The following is a 19,602-nucleotide window of genomic DNA, read 5'->3' on the forward strand; positions in this document are numbered from 1 at the left end:
ATAAAGGTATAACAAAAATAAATAATGAAGTGGAAGAAGTCCTATTACAGAAGCATTTTTTGAAAGAACACAAGAGTTGCACAGAGTTTTTATAATCCTTCGAGAGAAGTTGGACATTCCAGGTAGATTGATTGATAGATTGATTCAGTTATGTCATCAAAGATCTCTCTGCCATTCTCAGCATGTATTTCATTTTTCCCCCGATTTACTGCTTTTTTATTTTAATTTTTTTATTTGTTTACAGCATGCATTTCAGATTAATGTCCCTCATGGTTTGGGTCCTAACTGTTCGTGTGTACCCTAGAGAGCACTTAGCAGAAGAAATTTCTTTCAAAATGTTTTAGCTCATTGGCCAGAATTATGGTCACATGTCCCTGCCTAAATCAAGTACTGGAATCTTCAGGACCACCATAATTGATTTAGGATGATCATAATTCATTCTCTTGACAAGAGATGGGGCCAGCCTTCCCTCTAGAATAGGATGGGTGCCAAGTAGGGATTTTTGTTAGCAAGAATGGGCTTTGGAAAAAAATGGTAGATAATTGACAGTACCTACTACATAATTCAATCTTGAGAGATGGGGAGATAGGGTATTTAACACAGCCTTGATGTTTTGAGAACATAGAAGAGGAGCAGGAATGAACTTTGGATAAAGTGATTTCTAAGCTGAGTTTTGTAGACAAGGGGATATTTAGTAGAAAGAAAGATCTTTTTTTTTTTTTGCTTATCCTCCTAAGATATTGTTATTGTTATTGTGGGCACCGTTGCCTTTTTTTTTTTTTTTTTTTTAAGAATAGTAACCATTCTTAACACATTTCCCTAGGAATCTGTCTTGACCGTGTGTGTGTGTGTGTGTGTGTGTGTGTGTGTGTGTGTGTGAGAGAGAGAGAGAGAGAGAGAGAGAGAGAGAGAGAGAGAGAGATGGACTTTTAAAAAAGGAACATAAATCACTTCTGGTCACTGTTTAAAAAAACAAAAATGTTCTAATGTCTCTTATGCTAGAGTTTTTTGTTTTTTTTGTTTTGTTTTGTTTAAATTCTGGGAGATAGTGAGTTTACAGCCTCAATGTTTATTTTGCTTAGTGTTTTTTCTCTTTCCATTTCTTAATTTCCTTCCATCTTAATTCCCCCTTCCCTCTATTTCTGCCTCCTTCCTTTTCTTTTTTTGGAACTGATACAAAGATGTAAAAGTCCAGGAAAATTAAATGATTTGTTTGAGATCATTACCTTTTTTGGGAACACATATTTTTATTTTTGGCAAATTCTTTTTTTTTATTTTTTTATTTTTTATTTTTTTAAATTCTTTTTTTTTAGTATTTATTTTTTAGTTGTAGATGGACATAATACCTTTATTTATTTATTTATTTATTTATTTTTATGTGGTGCTGAGGATCGAACCCAGGGTGTCACATGTGCTAAGTGAGCACTCTACCACTGAGCCACAACCCCAGCACTTGGCAAATTCTTAAGAGTGGATTGCTGGGTCATACAGTAACTTGTATTGAATTGAACCTTTTTAAAAATGGGTGCATCAGTCCAAACAGCAATGAATGAAACTTCACGATCTGTTTATTTATTGTTTTAAAATTTTTTTTAGTTGTAGATGGGCACAGTACCTTTATTTTATTTTATTTTTACGTGTTGCCAGGAATCGAACCTAGTGCCTGATGCATGCTAGGCAAGTGCTTTACCTCTGAGCCACAACCCCAGTCCCTATGATCTATTTATTTTTCCCCAACATTTTTATGTGATATTTATTTTTAAAGTGATGACATAAAAGTAGAAAATTATACATTGATCGGGTACCATGTAATATGTTTAAGTTAGGTCAAACATATGTCTCAAACATTTTTCATTTTTTTATGGTAAAGACTTTCAAAATATTTTCTTCTACCTTTTAGAATTGTACAGCATATTATTGTTACTGGTAGCCACCCTAATGTACAATAGTACTCTAGAACTTCATTTACACTTCTAATTGTAATTTAGTACCTGTTGATTAGCCTTTCCCTTTTTTGTCTGTTAATTATCCATCGAATGGGTGTAAAGTTGTATCTATGATACACTTTTACCTTTTCACTTAAAGAAAGCTTTTTGCTTTTCTTGGCATATCTGAACTTCATCTTCAGTACATTTGCACTTGGAGCCATTATTAAGTAGAACTAAAGGTTATTCGAAGATAAACACTGGAACAGTCAATTCCGAAAATCAAGATGAAGTCTGATAATCAAGAAAATGACCAAATAACTTAACAGGCTGTTAGGAGATTCTTGGGACAAAAAGATGATTCACGTCTTAAGCAAGATAGAGTGGGACAATTCTGAGTAGCTCACAGTACTCAGAACACTACATAATTGAAAACTTATATGAATTGTTCATTTTTGGAATTTTCCATTTAATATTTTTGGACTGTGTGGCAACTTGAAACTGGAAAGCATAACGATGGACAACAGGGGGACTGCTGTATTATTTCACAGAAAATAATCTGAGGCAAAGTGGCAAAACATTAAGAAGTGACAAAGATAGTAGGTGAACATATAGATATTTTTATATTCTGCATTTCTATATACTCGAAATAGTTATATAAATTTAAATAATTTCCCCTGTATTCCCATTGATCATTTAAAAAAATTTTTTTTAGTTGTAGTTGGTACAATATCTTTATTTATTTATTTATTTTTATGTGGTGCTGAGGATCAAACCCAGTACCTCACACATGCAAGGCAAGTGCTCTACCACTGAGCTACAGTCCCAGCCCCGCCATTGATCATAATAGTGATTTTTTAAAAGATGTTAAACCAATCAATTGGGTAAAATAATTGGATTAAGTTGTAACGATATTAATACAAATGATCTTAGTTTCTAGTTATATTTGTCAAGGGGTCACTGTAAGGAAGAATTACTTACTTGCCTTGCAAATAAAAAATATGAAAAATTTTAACTTTTCTCTTATTTAAGGGGTTGATTTTAAAAGACCAGTAAACATTGTCTTTCTCTTAACTGTAAAAGAATATATATAAAGATTATCAAGTACTTACCTAGTATAAGGAATAGAACACTATTCCTTTGAAGTTCTCAGTATGCTTCTCCCTAGTAGTATCCCAGTCCTCTCACTCTCCTTTTGTGAATTTTGTGTTTCATTTCATGCCTTAAGTGTCAAGAGCAAGGCTCCTCAAAATCAAGCAATGTTTAGTGCCCCCCTCCTTGGTAGCAAAATATACAGGAGATAAATTCACATTTGAAATCTTTTTAAGTACCCAATTCAGTGGCAAAAATTACCTCCACATTATTGTAAAAGTTAACCCCATCCATATCCAGAGCCATATCTAAGATTCATCCCAAACTGAACCTATTTATTAAACACTTAATTCCCTATTGTCCTCTGACCCTAGCCCGTGGTAACCTTCTATTTTAATGTTTCCATCAGTTTTGTCTATTATAGGTAATTCATACAAGTAGAATCATAGTATTTGTTTCTTCACGTGTGGCTTATTTAAGTTAGCATATGTCTTGTTTGGCTTATTTCACTTTGCGTAATGTCTTTAAAATCTGTGTTGTAGTATTGTGTTAGAATTTCATTTTTAAAGTTAAATAATATTCCATTGTGCATACTTTGTGTGTGCATGTGTCCCCCCGCCTTTCATGTTTCTTGGGTTGTTTTTCTTTGGCCATTGAGAATGTTACCTTGAACATTGATATTTGGGACATTTTGTTAGCTTTTCATTGCTTTGACCACAATATTTGACAAAATATAGCTTACAGTTTTGGAGGTTCAGTCCATAGTGCTGACTTAATTTCTCTGGGCTTATATGTCAAAAGCACAGAGCTCCACTCATGGTGTCTAGGAAGCAGAGAGTACACATACCCATAGTTAAGGTGCTGGGATGAACTAAAAACTCCATAGGCACACCAGCACAGACCCACTTGTACTAGTCCAGCCTCAACTGCCTACAGTCACCACCTAGTTACTCCATTCAGACAAGGATGGACCAGTTGGATTACAGCTTTCATAATCCAGTCACTTCTCCTGAATATTCCTGCATTGACACAGGAGTTTTGATGGGATGCCTTATATCCAAACCACAATTGATATCTTTTTGAGTTGCTTAATTTTCTGTTCTTTGTGTATATACTTAGAATTGAAAATTGCTGGATCATGTTAATTGCTTGCTTAATTTTTTAAAAAAATTTGGTTTTTAATTTTTTGGTACTGGGGATTGAACCTAGGGGTGTCAAGCCATATCCCCAATTCTTTTTTATTTTTAGACAGGCTTTCACTGAAGTTTCTGATGTTGACCTCAAACTTGCTATGTTTCTGCCTCGGCTTCCTGAGTCACTGTAATTACAAGTGTGCACCACCATGCCTGGTTCTGTGCTTAACTTTTTGAGGAACCATCTTATTATTTTCCATATCAGCTATAACATTTTACAACCTAAGCAGTTCCAGTATGTCCACATACTTGCCAACACTTTTTTATTCTTTATATTTGTAATGAAAAATCAAAACTACTGTTGTTTTGAGTAACTATAAAATCAAACCAATTTTCAAATTAAATGCAGATTAAAACCTGTGAAAGTCAAATTAATGTTTTTGATAGTCTAAACCAAATTATTACAGTCTTCCTTTATTACTAGTCTTATAAGCATATCTTTCTTAGTTAAAAGATATCTTTTAACTATTGAAGAAATTCATTAGGAAAATTTGTTAACATTAGGACAGGTCCATATGTCTGCAGCTAAAATTAATTTATTTACAAAGTTAATATGTTGAATTAATAAATCACCAGAGTATCATTTTTCTAAAGTGATTCAATAAAAAGCTCTACCTAGTGAGCTGGAATGTACATATATTAATTTTTAATTTATTGTCTAAATTAGGAAACCAAATTGTTTTAGCCATCCCTGATAAGTTCATAGTACCAAATTAAGAAAATTCTAACTTCTGATGACTTCTTCAAGAGCCTGTTTCACTCCATGGTAAAAATGACCAAGTGTGAAGTGTGTTCAGGGGTATATAGGAGAATAAATAACTGCAAATCACTGTAAATGAAGTAGCTGCCATAAAATAATGTTTATAATTTGTGTAATTCTTTTCACAGTTTTTAAAGTATACTTACATGCAATATGTTGAATCCTTAAAATAATTCTTAGCTAGTCAAGAAAGATGGTCTTTCCATTTTACAGGAAAGGAAATTATGACTCATGGCAGTTACTTTAGACAAAGGAATACAAAAGAAGAAATGATCATTCAGGTGAAAATACAGGAGTTGCTCTTGTCTGGTAGGTTGTTTTGGAAAAAGTTGAAAAAGAAGGTAGTATCTTGTATGGCTCTGGAATTTGAATTTGATGTTTAGAGTGTTTCCCAAACTTGCTGATTATAGAAAATTCCTTTCCTGGAGATTGCTTCACTTAGATCAGGGTAGTAACCTAGAATCCTGGTTTAACAAGTTTTCTTGGTTAATTCCACATTCACTGTTTTTGAGCATGGGACTTGATGTGATAAAAATAGTATTCTGCATCTAAGGAGTAGATTGAAATGTGAAAAAAGACTAATCAGGTAGTGTTTTGAAGTGAAGGAATTGTAACTTTTACTAGTTTGCAACATTAGGTATGATGAGATGTGGGGGATAATGGAATTATAGAGACTGCCTGGGAAGACAAATCGAAATAGGGAAATTGAAGTAGATAAGCTGATTTGTGGAAGAAACTTTTTGTTTTGATTTGTGGAAGGTTGGAGTCTTTGGTTTTAGAATGTCCAATAGACATTTAGAAATATTAAATTGAATTCCATAATTAGTCAAACATTACATTAAAAAGTCAGACCTTGCCAGGCATGAAGATATCAAGTGTTTGTATCAATATAAAACTTTCGTTAGGGTAGGTTACATTTGTTGTCAAATTGAGTTTTCTGTTTTTGTTATTGATGACTCTTCAAATCTTAATGCTTTCTGTGCTGGGTCTCCTTATAAATCTGAAATATTAGTGGTTAAGATTGAGCTGATAAAAAGAGGATCCTAGAAAAAGTAATACTTAAATTCAGTATATCAAGTTAAATAAGCGGCTCTGTGGGAGACTGAGGCAGGAGGAGCCCAAGTTCAAGCCCATTCTTTACAACTTAACAAGACCTTATCTCAAAAAAATAAAAAGTGCTAGGGATATAGCTCAGTGGTAGAGCACCCCTGGGTTCAATGCCCAGTACCACAAAAATAAATAAAAATAAAGTTAATATGAACTGTGAGTGTTGAACTTAGGAGTTCTCCCTCTTTTGTCCTTATTTCTGTAAGTGAATAAATTGTCATGTATATTGAAACCTAACACACTGTGTTTTCATATACTAGACTTATTTTCTTGATTTCTTTTCTGAACAAAATGAAACAAGTTTTGGATATCAGGTTCAGTCAATTCTTGGAGATGCTTATTTTATTGTCTTTGTAATGCACATCACCACATTTTCTCTGCTGTAGTGGCAGTTTCCTGCAAGGTGACCCACTAAGTTGCAGTGCTGATTATTTCATTTGAGTTTTTTAGTTTGGGTTTTGTTGGCGTTCTCTCTAGCAGCCATTCAGAAAAACTTTGGAAACTGTTTTTCCCCATCTGCTGTTATCTCTGAAGCATAAAGTTTCTTTCCTATATAATGAGAAAGAATTTTTCAATCTTTGTCCTTATACATATTCATCTTCTCTTCTTTTCCCCTTCTTAGACTGTTTCAGTACTGCATAAGACCCTACCTGGAATAGTTGAAGTTTACCTCTTTTTAGTTAGTTGCCTTCACATTCAAATTGATATATAATCAGTTTCTAGAAAACAACTTCAAATTTATGTAAATGGATAGGTATTGTTCCGAGTTTTGCTATATAAGAGTCATTTATATATAAGAGTTATGCTATATAAATCATTTAGTGAAAGTAGTTTGCCATTTTATGATAAGAAATGTTTCCCTTCTTTTTGTGGTTCATCTGTTATATGTATCTGTTGTATTTTTAGCATTAATCTAAGGGTTTTTATATATGCCAAGTTCTAAATATTATAGAATTCTGTGTGGTTTTTGTGCCCCAACAAGCAAAGATAATCTAAGGCCTCGAATTTACAGTTTTGTAATCTGGATTTAGGTTAGGGATTAAGTGAAGGGTGCTTAATGAATAGGACCTACAAATTACTACACATCTGGTTTGAGAAAGTACTCCCATCTTTCTTGTGAGTCTATTTTTCTTCTTATTGCTTTGAAATGAAAACTTTTCTGTAAATATATGAAGTGCAATATAGAACAGCCATACTGGGAAAGAAGGAACTGATGGAGAAGTTAGTAAAACCAGATTCTTTACTATTTTGGAGACTTATTGTTTGTTTCCCTGAAACTTGAACTATTTCAGAATAATTCTTGGAAGACTCCTTAAGGAGCAAGAGACACGGTATCCTGTTGACTCCCCCCCCCCCATTTTATATAAGTGTGTGTGTGTGTATTTAACTATTGAGAAAAATTAATAATTAGTCAACTAATGTAACTTTCAATGGGATAGATCCAGTTTCAGTTCTGAGAATACCAGATTGGGGCTGGAGTTGGAGCTCAGTGGTAGAGCACTTGCCTAGCATTTATGAGGTACTGGGGATAGATTCTCAACACCACAGATAAATAAATTTTTTTTTAAAATGTCTGTCATCAACTAAAAAAAAAATTTAAAAAAGAAAAAGAGTACCAGATGGGATGGTCATAAAGAAATCTCCTCCAGGAATTTAATCTGTAGATCTGGCTACAAATAAATACATACCCAGAGAAAATTTTCATATTGTATTTCAAAACAGCTTTAAAACCATGTTAGTCTTTTTTTGTTTTGAATAGAGTTTTTGCATGAGAATCATTATTTTGCTTCTAGTAGTTATTCTCCCAACTTTCTAGGCCTTTAGTCTCTATAATGATTCTGAAGTTTTTTAAGAATAAATGACGTGGGCTGGGGATGTGGCTAAAGCGGTGCTCTCCTGGCATGCGTGCGGCCTGGGTTCTATCCTCAGCACCACATAAAAACAAAGATGTTGTGTCTGCCGAAAACTAAAAATAAATATTAAAAATTCTCTCTCTCTCTCTAAAAAAAGAGTAAATGACCTATAACTTATATTTTTGTTATCTTTGAATTGTTGTTGTATCATGTAGGCCTGTGAGAGAGAAATATGCCAGACTTATTCATTTTTTAAAAAATAACAAAATAATTAAAAAAATTTTCCCCTGCAAATGGTAAGCTGAAATCCATATTACATTGGGAAGCAGTTTCTCTTCCTGAAGATGAATTTTTATTTCTCTATCCTATTTCTCTATCAGTTAGTATTAGTTATAAATAAATAAATAACTAAGACTAGATGCTCAGGTCTTGCAAAGTCAGTGTGGTGCAGAAAGTGATAAGGAAGGAGGGCTCCAATATTGACCTAAAATATTTTAATCAAGGAACTCCAGACACTTCTCCACCCATATTTTTGATATGTAGACTTGTCATATGTGGTCTTAATTTAGCAGTAAAATTTTGAATATTGCTAAAAATAAAATACTATAGAAGTTAGTACATATTTGGGGAACCGGATTTTTTTTGGGGGGGGGGGTATAGTTATTAGCTCAAAAAGTGAAAACTTGAAGTTTAATGAAAACCAATCTCCCTTCTTCACCATCAAAATTGGTTTAGAAGGCTTGTCTCTGCTACATATAAAATAGGGCATGCAAAAAGACAGGAGTTATACTTTAAAAAATACTGGAATATGAAGGTAAGGAGAAAATGTCTGTAAGGGGATTTTAAAATGAAACAATTTCTTTAAAACAAGGGAATGAAGATTTCTGCAAGTTGCTTTAAACATTAGCATTATGTTTCTCACTCAAGAAATTACATCAGCAAATAATCTTCTGAGTGCTGTTACTTGGGTGGCACCAAGATGAACAATTGTTTCAGTTGTTGCCTGGCTCCCTGCCCTACCAGCAGTCTGGAACTGTGCTTGTTATTATGGGAGCTCATGTGACAGTGATGCTTGGTTTTGTTCATTTAGCTTGTCAAAACAATTTAATATAGGTGGAAAGAATGAATGGGTAGGATAGCTGTCAGCTCTAGTTTATACTAAAGGTAATGAATTCTACAGTTGGGATAGTGTATTAAGGACCCAGGAATATCCAGTCTGATAATACTAGAAAGAAGGTTTTAAAAAAGTAATGCTGGCCAATCAGTTCTTAATCTCATTTGATGGTTTATTGCTACTCTTTCTAAATATTTTATCATTGTCTTCACAATAATTTGATTGATGGCTGCTAATATTTAAATAATATAAGTTCCTATTATTTTACATTCAGATATAGTTAGTTCTAGTACCTAGTCCATTTCAAAAATCTCCAGTTAATAGAAATACCACCATAGATCTTTGGAGAAGAAAATAATTTCAGAAGCTTTCCAATTTTTTAAAAACACATTTGTGTAGTATAATGAATGGAACCTGAGGTTTGAACCAATTCTTTTTTTTTTTTTGTATTTGAATTTCAGGGAGATATTAAATTTTTCTGAGTGTCTTAATCTGTAAAATAACTCAACAGGGTTTATTTGGTTTGGGTTCTGGGGATTGATCTCAAGGGTGCTTTGCCACTGACCTACATCCTCAGCCCTTTTTATTTTGAGGCATGATCTTGGTAAATTGCTCAAGCTGGCCTTAAATGTGGGGTCCGTCCTCTGCTTCAGCCTTCCAAGTCCCTGGGATGAGAAGCATGTGTCTGCTACTGTGCCTGGCATCACAGGACTTTTTTTTCTCTTTACTTTCTATCTTTCTCCACCCCTCCTCCCCTTTTTAAAAGAATTAAATGAAGTGAAGCAACCAGTTAGTAAATAGGAAACACTTGGCAACTATTAATTTTTAAAAACCCATTTGTATTGATCTGTATGCTTCTGCTAGATTTAATGTATATTTTGTTATTAAAAAAAGTCTTATAAAAGTAAAATACTGTACTTCTCTGAGATAACTTGATTGTAGGTAAAACAAATTGACAAATTATTAAGCTCCAAATTATTTGGTTGGATTTTTCCTCCTCTTAGTGATAATCTTTTCTCATGTACCTATATTTCTGATCTTAAACATTTCAGACTGGGGTATAGCTCAGTGGTAGTGTTCTACCTTGCATGTACAAGGCCCCTTGGTTTAATCCCCAGCACCACAAAACAACAACAAAAACAAACTACAATAACAGATTTAATCCAGGTTATTAGAACCCTTAAAATAAACAATTTGCGGGCTGGGGTTGTGGCTTAGCGGTAGAGCACTTGCCTAGCACCTGCGAGGCCCTGGGTTCGACCTCAGCCCACAAAAAAATAAAGTAAAGGTATTGTGTCCAACTACAACTAAAAAATAAATATTAAAAAAACAATTTGCAAAAAGGATAAAAAAACTTTTAATAAATCATAAAATAGCATCTTAGGTGGCTTCATGGCAAAATTAGAGATTCAGTAATCTAGTATTCTCAAGGGAAATTGTAGGTGTAGGTTTTTTTTTTTTTTTTTTTTTTAATAATTGCAGAAGGACACAATGTCTTTATTTATTTATTTTTTTAATGTGTTGCTGAGAATCAAACCCAGTGCCTCATGCATGCTAAGCAAGTGCTCTACCACTGAGTCCCACCCCAGCCCATTTGTAGGTTTTATTTATTTTTTAGTTGTAGTTGGCATAATATCTTTATTCATTTGTTTTTATGTGGTGCTGAGGATTTAACCCAGGGCCTCACACGTGCTGCTAGGCGAGCGCTCTCCAACTGAGCTACTACCACTCCAGCCCCCAGTTGTAGATTTTTGAGGAGGAAGAAATATTACTGTTTCCACCTTTCCTCCTTTCTTTCTTTTTTTTTTTTAAAGTTGTGCTGTAAATAACTTTTTTGCAGCTTTATCATGATGAGCTTTTACAAGTTATTTTTAAGAATCAAAATAATGCTAATTTTGACCTTTGCAAATTGGTCATTGTGCTTGGATTGTATTTGAGACTCAGAGGTCCAGTTCCCAATTCTTACCTTTCTTGTAAGTCATTGGCATTTCTTTTATCCCCGGGGAAATGCTAACTGCTTGTTAAGGTATAACACCTGAGCATATAAACTGCCTGCCTGCGCACACATTTTTTTGGCAGAGGGGGCAGAGAGGAATTGCATCCATAAATTCATTCAATAAATAGATATTGAACAAGCCACTATGCTAGGTTATCAGATGCTAAAGATAGAATGCAAAGCCATTTTGTCACTTCCTTTTCATGAGCACAAGCCTCCGAAGGCTTATTCTTTGGGGATAAAATTCAGTATATGTTGCTTGTGGGATTACATGCTATATGAAAGAGGCATGTACTATACATAGTTTATACAAAAACATAAAGGGGGTAGGGTGGGAATGATTGAACCCTAGATTAAAGGGCTGTGAGGGAAGATATCATCAAGGAAATGATAGTGATAGGGTTGAATTGAAGGACTGGGAATTAACTAAATAGAAAATGTTGATAGCATATATATAGCAGGAAGAGCATACATGAAAACCTGAGATGGGAAGGAGCATGACTTGTTGGAGAATGGAAAAAGTAGTGTAGCAAGAAATTAGGCTAAAGGGTTGGAGAAGTGCCTCTTGATCACAGGGATTTGCAACTTTATCCTAAAGTCTGTAGAAAGATATTTCAGGTTTTAAACAAGTTTACAAAGTTAGAACTCCAACTGTGTGACATATTCTGCTTCCAGAATTGTTTAGAATATGCAAAATTGTATTTCTAAGAATTAATAGGCATATTGTAGGATTGATTGCATGGGTGTTAAAAATATTCCTGCATCCATACAATGTGGAAAACAGACTGTACAAGGGTACAATGTGTAGAAAAAATTAGTATAAGATGATTATTACAGGGATCCAGCAGGAAAGGGGATAGCTTAAGAAAGGATAGGGCAGTTGAGAAAAACTAAATTAAGTTACTTTTAAGTAATTACTTTTAAGTTTTCAGCAGAAAGAATTTACAAGCTTTACATACTTTAAAACATTTTTGAAAACGTGGAAATGTAGGTATGAAACAGAAACAACCTTGACATAGACTTTAAATTATAAGTAACAATGTAGAATGTTTGTGCTACCCTTTATTTTATATCTAGTGATAATTTCTGGCTAAAGTTACATTCCGGTTGAGAGAAAACATTTCACAATTGAAGTTGCAGTATTATTTTAAATTATATAAGGATTTTGCGAAAGCTGTATAAATTATTCAGACTTAAACTTCCCAGTAAGTTTTAATGTTCAGTTCTATACTACATTATCTTGTATAATGTATGCTCCCAAGATTCCAAGTGGCTTACTGTATATATTTTTCAATAGTTCTAAACTGTGGGTTGTAAATAAGCAAACTTAAATAAACAGATTTAATTTTCACAGCTCATCATTAGAGTTTTGAGTGCTTTTGCCTACAGTCTGTAATGCACATTTCCAAGCTCACTGTTAGGGTCTTTTTTTTTTTTTTAAACAGATTCTTATGGTCTTAAGCTTTTAAAGAAACATGTAAATTGAACTATGAATTTTTTCATGTTTATGAACTCAATCCTTAGGTTGGCCTTCTGATAATGGTCTTACTATGGTTGAAACTAGTAGCTTGGGCACATAACACAGAGTTGGGTCTTTCTGTGGGTATACTGTCAATGCACCAAATTTCCCCCCTTTAATAAGATCACGACTCTTCCTCTTATTGCAAGGTCTAGATAGCAAGAGCCTTGTTTCTGATTTCATCATACCCTGTGTTTTGTGATACAGGGCATTCACATATTTGTTAAAATGTAAGCAAACATTTAGAAAATATGCATAGTAATTGCTAAGATGAAAATGAATGTTATATATTGTTGAAGATAGGATTACTTTAAAAGACTATTAAATAGGGAGATTATATATTAAAAATTTTAAGATATCACATAGTGTAGATAAAATATGATTCATTTAGTTCATGTAGTTATTAATCTAATTTGATTGAATTAACTTTTCACAATTTCTTTTAAGATTTTGTTGGTTCAGCCATACTAAAGTTTCAGAAGGTTTAGGTCAACAAGTGACCTAGATTTTTATTGTTTCTAAATTTTCTTTAAATTGATACACTTAAGAACATATGGTAAACAAGATTTTTAAATCCCCTTTGTTAGTAAATAGAAAACCAGACAAGCTGATTAAAAAAAAATAAACACTGCAAAACATCAGATATTTTGAAATTTTTGATTGAAACAACAGAAACTGTCCTTTCAAATGCATAGTTGAGCTTGTAATAATGTAAGATTAATCTCCAAAGTTTAAAAACTGACAACTAAAGGTTAGAGTAGGGAAAGTTTAAATGGACACTAAAATACAGCAATAATTGCCAATTTTGTTGACCCTGAGGCATGGTTTTAGTATCTGTCTGAGGATAGGTGAAATCTTGAGCCTAAGCAGAAATTGGAACTGATATCTAATAAAGTCAGTGTTCTTGAAGAGTTACAACGTTAATGAAAGAACATACCAGAGAAAAGTTTAGTTTCTGAGACAGGGAAAAGAGCTCTAATACAAAATTTCTGAGTCAGTTGAAAAAGTTTATGCTGAGAATTCATAGCCAAGGACATGCAACATGTGTGAGATTCAAATTTAAACTCATTGATGGAGTTATGGTGGACAAATAATATCTCTGAGGCACTAGACCTAAATAAATAGGTTCAGAGCCTGTGTACAGGGATATACCAACAACTGAGAATATATGGGATTCCAACAGACAAATCACAGTTTAAACTAACCCCCTCATTCAGTATTGTAAGTTATATGAAGAAACCACCATGAATCAAAGTGTCAGCTGCCAAAACCTTTGGCAAAATTAGATCCCTAGTTACCTCAAAAATGACATTGAATCGAGCTTCTGTATTTTAACTAGGTGTAGTTGTGCATACATGTAATTTCAGTTAACAGAAGCTTAGGCAGGAGAATCACGTGAGCCAGGTGTTACAAGACAGCTTCAGTAATATAGTGAAACCCATGTCTACTCGCCAGCAAGCTAAATATCTTTAAAAAGAGTTGAGGCAGGAGGATCACAGGTTCAAAGCCAGCCTCAGCAATGGCGAGGCACTTAGCAACTCAGTGAGGCCCTATCTCTAAATAAAATACAAAATAGGGCTGGGGATGTGGCTCAGTGGTCAAGTGCCCCTGAGTTCAATCCATGGTACAAAAAAAGCAAAAGAGTTAAATTAAAACATTGATGCTGTTGGGAGTGGTAGTGTAGCGAATACTTGATTTTATAATGAAATGAAAAATGCATTGAAATTAAATACTAATTGAGAATTACCACTTTCCTCCATAATTTGGCCTTTCAGATACTTGTCCTTTGGCTATCTCTTCTTTGGGAAATACATGATTTCAGGGATAACCAAGGGTGCAGTAGCTGTGCTGCTAAGAATCTCAGTCTCATTGGGCAGGGAATGTGACTTTCGTTGTTAGAGGGCACAGCCTTTTGCTGGACAGTTAGAATAAATGTAATAAAAGGATGTGAAAGTGGGTTTTTGTGGAGCTTTGAGAGAGGAGGTCAGTCTTGCAGTTGTATTTTGAGATGGAGCAAGATCTAAAGAGAGAGAAAGTTCCAAGGAGGATGCTGGGAAAAAACTTGTCTGTTCACAAAGCAGGAATAAAGTGGAGGTTGGAAGAGATCATTGCAACTCATTAGCACGACTAATTGAAAATTCCGCACGTAGAGTTACTGCTGAGTGAGGGAAGTACAAATCTCTCTCTCCTAGGCATTTGGAGCTTGTGAGATGGCCAGAGAATTCCTCTCCTACTGAAAGGTTTAATGTATCTAGCCCTTTTCAGTTTGGGGCTTTTTTGTTGCTGTCCACACACCCCCACCGCCCCCTTTTTTTCCCTTCCTTTTTCTCTGTTAACTTTGCTTTTGATGCTAATGGGGAGAGTAGGGAAAGGAGTGGTGGGTTGAGTTCCCTTAATCCATCCCTGTCATAGATATTTTTAGTGACAGACTAACTGCTTGACCCTATGTTTTATTTTCTTTTGGATGTCCAAATATATACCCCAGTCCTCACAGACATATAGGATCAGTTGGAAGTGTCTGGCATATGATTATCTATCCCTTGTTCCTGGAGCAGGGGCTGAGACCCTGCCATATATCCTTTGCACCCCTCCTGCCTTTGAAGTTTAATTAATAATAATAGGAGGGGCTAGAGTTATGGCTCACTGGTTGAGCACTTCCCTGGTATGTGTGAGGCCTGGATTTGATCTTCAGCACCACATATAAATAAATAAATAAAAGATCCATTAACAACTAAAAAATATTTTTAAAAAATAATAATAATAATAGGGAAGAGGTAATATGCAGGTTAAGTATAATAACCGAAATTAGTGGATAAGGAGGCAGATCTGAGAACATTGTCAAAGTAGCTGAAAGAAAAGCTTAAAGAGAGAAGTTAAATGATAGGATGGGATAAGGTCACACACATTCTCATTCTCTCTCTCTCTCTCTTACACACACACACACACCTATAAAGAAGAGAAAGGAAAAAGGGGTGAAGCATATTCAAAGAGATAATAATTGAGAATTTTCCAGACTTTCAAAAAGATAAATACTTAGAACTTTGGTTAAAAAGCTCAATAGGTTCATTATATATAAATAAAACTAGATGCACGGTGGAGAGGTTACAGTAGAGAAACGGAGTCATCAGAGAGTAAACATAACCTACAACTAAGGACATTTATACTAACAACTGTGGTAGAAACCAGAATAAGCATTAAACAATATCTTGAAAATGCTGAAAGAAAATAAACCAGCCTAGAATTCTGCATCCATATTAACTATCATTCAAGAATGAGAATGAAATAAACTTTTCATATGACTAGGATTCTTCTACTAATGGATGTTCACTGATAGGATTTTGAGAAATAGATTTCATTTCAAAAAAAGAAAGCTGAACTTAGAGAAAAGAAGTAGGAATAAAATGGAATGGTGAGCAAAGATATATGGTAAATATAAGTAAGCATTTAATGTTTAATTGATAATTATAAAAAGTGATTACTTAAGGAATAATGAGGTAGTATTAAAATATTAGGGGGAATGTATAATATGAGGGTGGGGCAATTGGAATAGCTATTTTTTGTGATATCCAAATTATACCTCAGTAAAATTGTTTAATATGTGTTACTTGGGGGAAAATGTTCAATAAAAGAATATGCTGTCTTTATATTATTCCAAGTAACATACTTTAAGTTAAAACTCTTAATAATATTCTGATAGGGTTTGTTTTTATTTCATCGAGACAATGGTGTCTCAATGAAACAAGCCCAAACTGATCTTGAACTCCTGAAGCAATTCTCCCACTTTGGCTTTCCTAATAACTGGGACTATAGGCACACACCACTGTACCCAGCATATTCCAGTGGTTTTAATTGACTTACACTGTAATTTCCATATTTTAAAAGTTAACTCTCCCTCATGGGAAAATAGCCAAGATAATTTCAAAGATTATATTGGAGAGGATACAGCAGAAATTGTCTTACTAGGGCTACAGTATTTTAAAGCTCGGAACAGACAGACCATTGAAATAGAATGTAGAGTCCAGAAATAAAACTGTACTTAATTTGGGAAACTGGTGGTGGCCAGGAGACGAAGAATTGTTCATTGGGTCAGGGTCGGGGGATTGGTTGATGATATAGAAAAAGTAACAACCAATCCCTCTTTTACCTAGTGAAATAGATTCCTCAACAAGTAGATCCCCCAAATATGGCAAACAAAACGAACTGATATTTTAAAAAGGAAAAGAAGAAAAATCATGGCCTCAATGTTTAGAACTGATGACACAACCCACCTCCCACATAGTAAAAGATGTTTTAATGTAACTTTAATTCAGTCTGTCTGCAAGTCAAAAGACATCAATAAGCAAGGTGAAAATACAAACCACAAATTGAGAAAAGATATTTGTAATTCATAAAACCAATAAAAGATTGGTGTCAGAATAAATGAAGAACTTTTACAAATCAGATAAAGAAACTTGAAATTTGTCTTCTGTGGGCAGCTCACAGAAGAGGAATCCTAAGTAGTTTGGAAAGAAAACAAGATTGCTCAATAATGACAGCAGGATATAATTTTACACTCATCAGATTGACAAAAAAGTTAATCCCTAATACTATCAAGTTGTTGAGTATTCCATACCAGAAGTATGTTTTAGTCCATTCAGGCTGCTGTAATAAAATACTTTGGATAGGGTCAATTTGTAAATAATGGAAGTCTATTTCTTACATTCTGGAGCCTAAGAAGTTCACGATCAAGGCACCAGCCTGTTCAGTGTGTCTCTGCTTTTGGATGCTGCCTTTTGCTGCACTCTCTCATGGCAAAAGGAGCTATGGGATTAACTGGCTCCCTTAAGGGCTCTTGATGAGGTCACTAAGCCCCTCCTATCATCTTTGGGGTTAGCATTTCAATATGAACCATTCAGACAGCAGAAATATAGGATTACAAAGGAAACTGTATTAAAAGTTATCAAAGTTTTTAAAAAGTTATGACACAGCAGTCATTTAATGCATGGTGAGATCCAGTAGTAAGTCTAATAACTATCATTTCAAATTAATGGTTTTTGAACAAATTAATGCATGATTTTTGAACAATCTGTAACCATTTGTTATGTGACATGAAAATATCTAGGTCTGTTTGACAAAATTCACAGGTCATGCTGAATGTCATTAGTTGTTTACATTTGTAATTACAGGGTATGTTAAATTTTAATTCAAGATTAAAAAATAAAGATTTATTTTCATACAAGTTTATGAGCCTACTTTAAATGAATCTGTGGACTACACATTAAGAAATACTATTGTAAGACCTGGGGTTGTAGCTCAGTAGTAGAGCACTTGCCTAGCTTGTGCGAGGCCCTGGGTTTGATCCTCAGTACTGCATAAAGATAAGTAAAATAAAGGTATTGTGTCTATCTACAGCTGAAAAAGAAAAGAAAGAAACATATTCTATGGACAGTTATATATACATGCTCAAGAAAATTAATGTTGCAACATTGTTGCAGTATTAGCAACAAATAAGATTCCTCAGTGATTACACAAATTATGATATATTCAGGTGTTTCATATGATATATAAAACCCCAGATGGCTTAATTCAGGATAGTGGTAATACAAGGGTAAAGAGTAGGAATAAGGAGGGCAAGCTACTCACAGAGGGGTCTTTAAGCTAAATCTATAATGTTGGATTATTTAACAATACAACAGACATTATTTTATGTATGCTAAGACAGAGTTTCAATTTTAATTCTCAGAACAATTTAGTTTGTCAAGGGACAAATAAATTAAATGTGATTTTCTCCTACTTTATCTAAGAAATTATTCCTGTGAAGTATCAGGTACTTTAAACATCTGATGAAAGCATACCTGTGAGTTTCCGTAAGTTTCACAATAATTCTGTGAGTGATGTTATATATTCATAAAGAAAATTCTAATTAATGCAAAGATAGAACTGTAATTTTTATTTGAATCTGTCTCTAAAACCTACACCCCTCCATGTCATTAAATTGATTGTCTCTAGCAATTGACAACCAATTTTGAAAATTAAAAGTTAACTGTACCTTATAAGATGAGATTGTGTCCGAGGCACAAATTAACAGTAGAGACACTAAAATAATCTCAAGCATGACTTTATAATCCAAAATTTTCTTAAGCACACCTTAACCTGATTGAACCTAGAGGCACTTAACCAGTGAGCCACTTTCCCAACCCTTCTTTGTATTTTCATTTAGAAACAGGGTCTAAGTTGCTGAGGGCATTGCTAAATTGTTGAGGCTGCCTGATTCTCCTGCCTCAGCCTACTATGAGGCCGGTGGCTTTATAGGCCTGCATCGCCCTGCCCAGTTGTTCTCTTACTGTTAAGACAGACTAATAACTGTTATTAGTAATATTAGTGTTTCTGTTTTATTTTAATGCTGTTGATCAAGATTTAGTACATACTTAGCATTTAACTCTGTGACATGTGTTTGTTTTATCATTTTAAACTACATTCTGTTTTGTTTTTTGATTTTTAGGATCGAAAGTTAACAAAATCTGAAAGGCAGAGATTTAAAGAAGAGGCTGAAATGTTAAAGGGTCTTCAGCATCCCAATATTGTTCGATTCTATGATTCCTGGGAATCCACAGTAAAAGGAAAGAAGTGCATTGTTTTGGTGACTGAGCTTATGACATCTGGAACACTTAAAACGTAAGTCCATCAGTGTTATAAAAGTTGACCAAGAAGTGTGAGAGGATTTGATTTTTCTTATTTTAGTCCTTATATTAAGGAAGGAACAATCCTTTCAAACATTATTATACTTGCATATTTTGTATCTACAGAGTTCTATGATATATAAAAGTGAATTGATAATTACTTATTGGTAACTATTGAAATGAGAAGTTATTGCAGAATAAACCTAGTTATTTTAAGTCATTGATGGTGTTTCTAAAACTAAGGTGCCAGAAATCAGATGTTAAGATAGCCCTCTAGTGGTTAAAATGAGAATGAAATTTATTGGAGAAGTGCCCTGCCCCCTACCTTTTGAGTACTGGGGATTGAACTCAGGGACACTCAACCACTGAGCCACATCCCCAGCC

The 19,602-nt window shown here is 34.1% G+C and overlaps 1 protein-coding gene across 9 annotated transcripts in view; it reads left to right on the forward strand.

Annotated features, from left to right (window-relative positions):
• Positions 1-19,602, forward strand: part of Wnk1 (WNK lysine deficient protein kinase 1) — a 134,615-nt gene that overhangs the window by 37,329 nt on the left and 77,684 nt on the right. For all 9 annotated transcript variants that reach the window (XM_046459886.2, XM_046459878.2, XM_046459880.2 and 6 more), the window contains exon 2: positions 19,041-19,213. In XM_046459886.2, coding sequence (XP_046315842.1) covers positions 19,041-19,213 — 173 coding nt within the window. The remainder of the gene's footprint in view (positions 1-19,040; positions 19,214-19,602) is intronic.

This window comes from Marmota monax, unplaced genomic scaffold (assembly GCF_021218885.2).
Source record: "Marmota monax isolate L192 unplaced genomic scaffold, Marmota_monax_Labrador192_F-V1.1 WCK01_AAM20220418_F8-fsc00163, whole genome shotgun sequence".
In the NCBI taxonomy this organism is placed as follows: Eukaryota; Metazoa; Chordata; class Mammalia; order Rodentia; family Sciuridae; genus Marmota; species Marmota monax.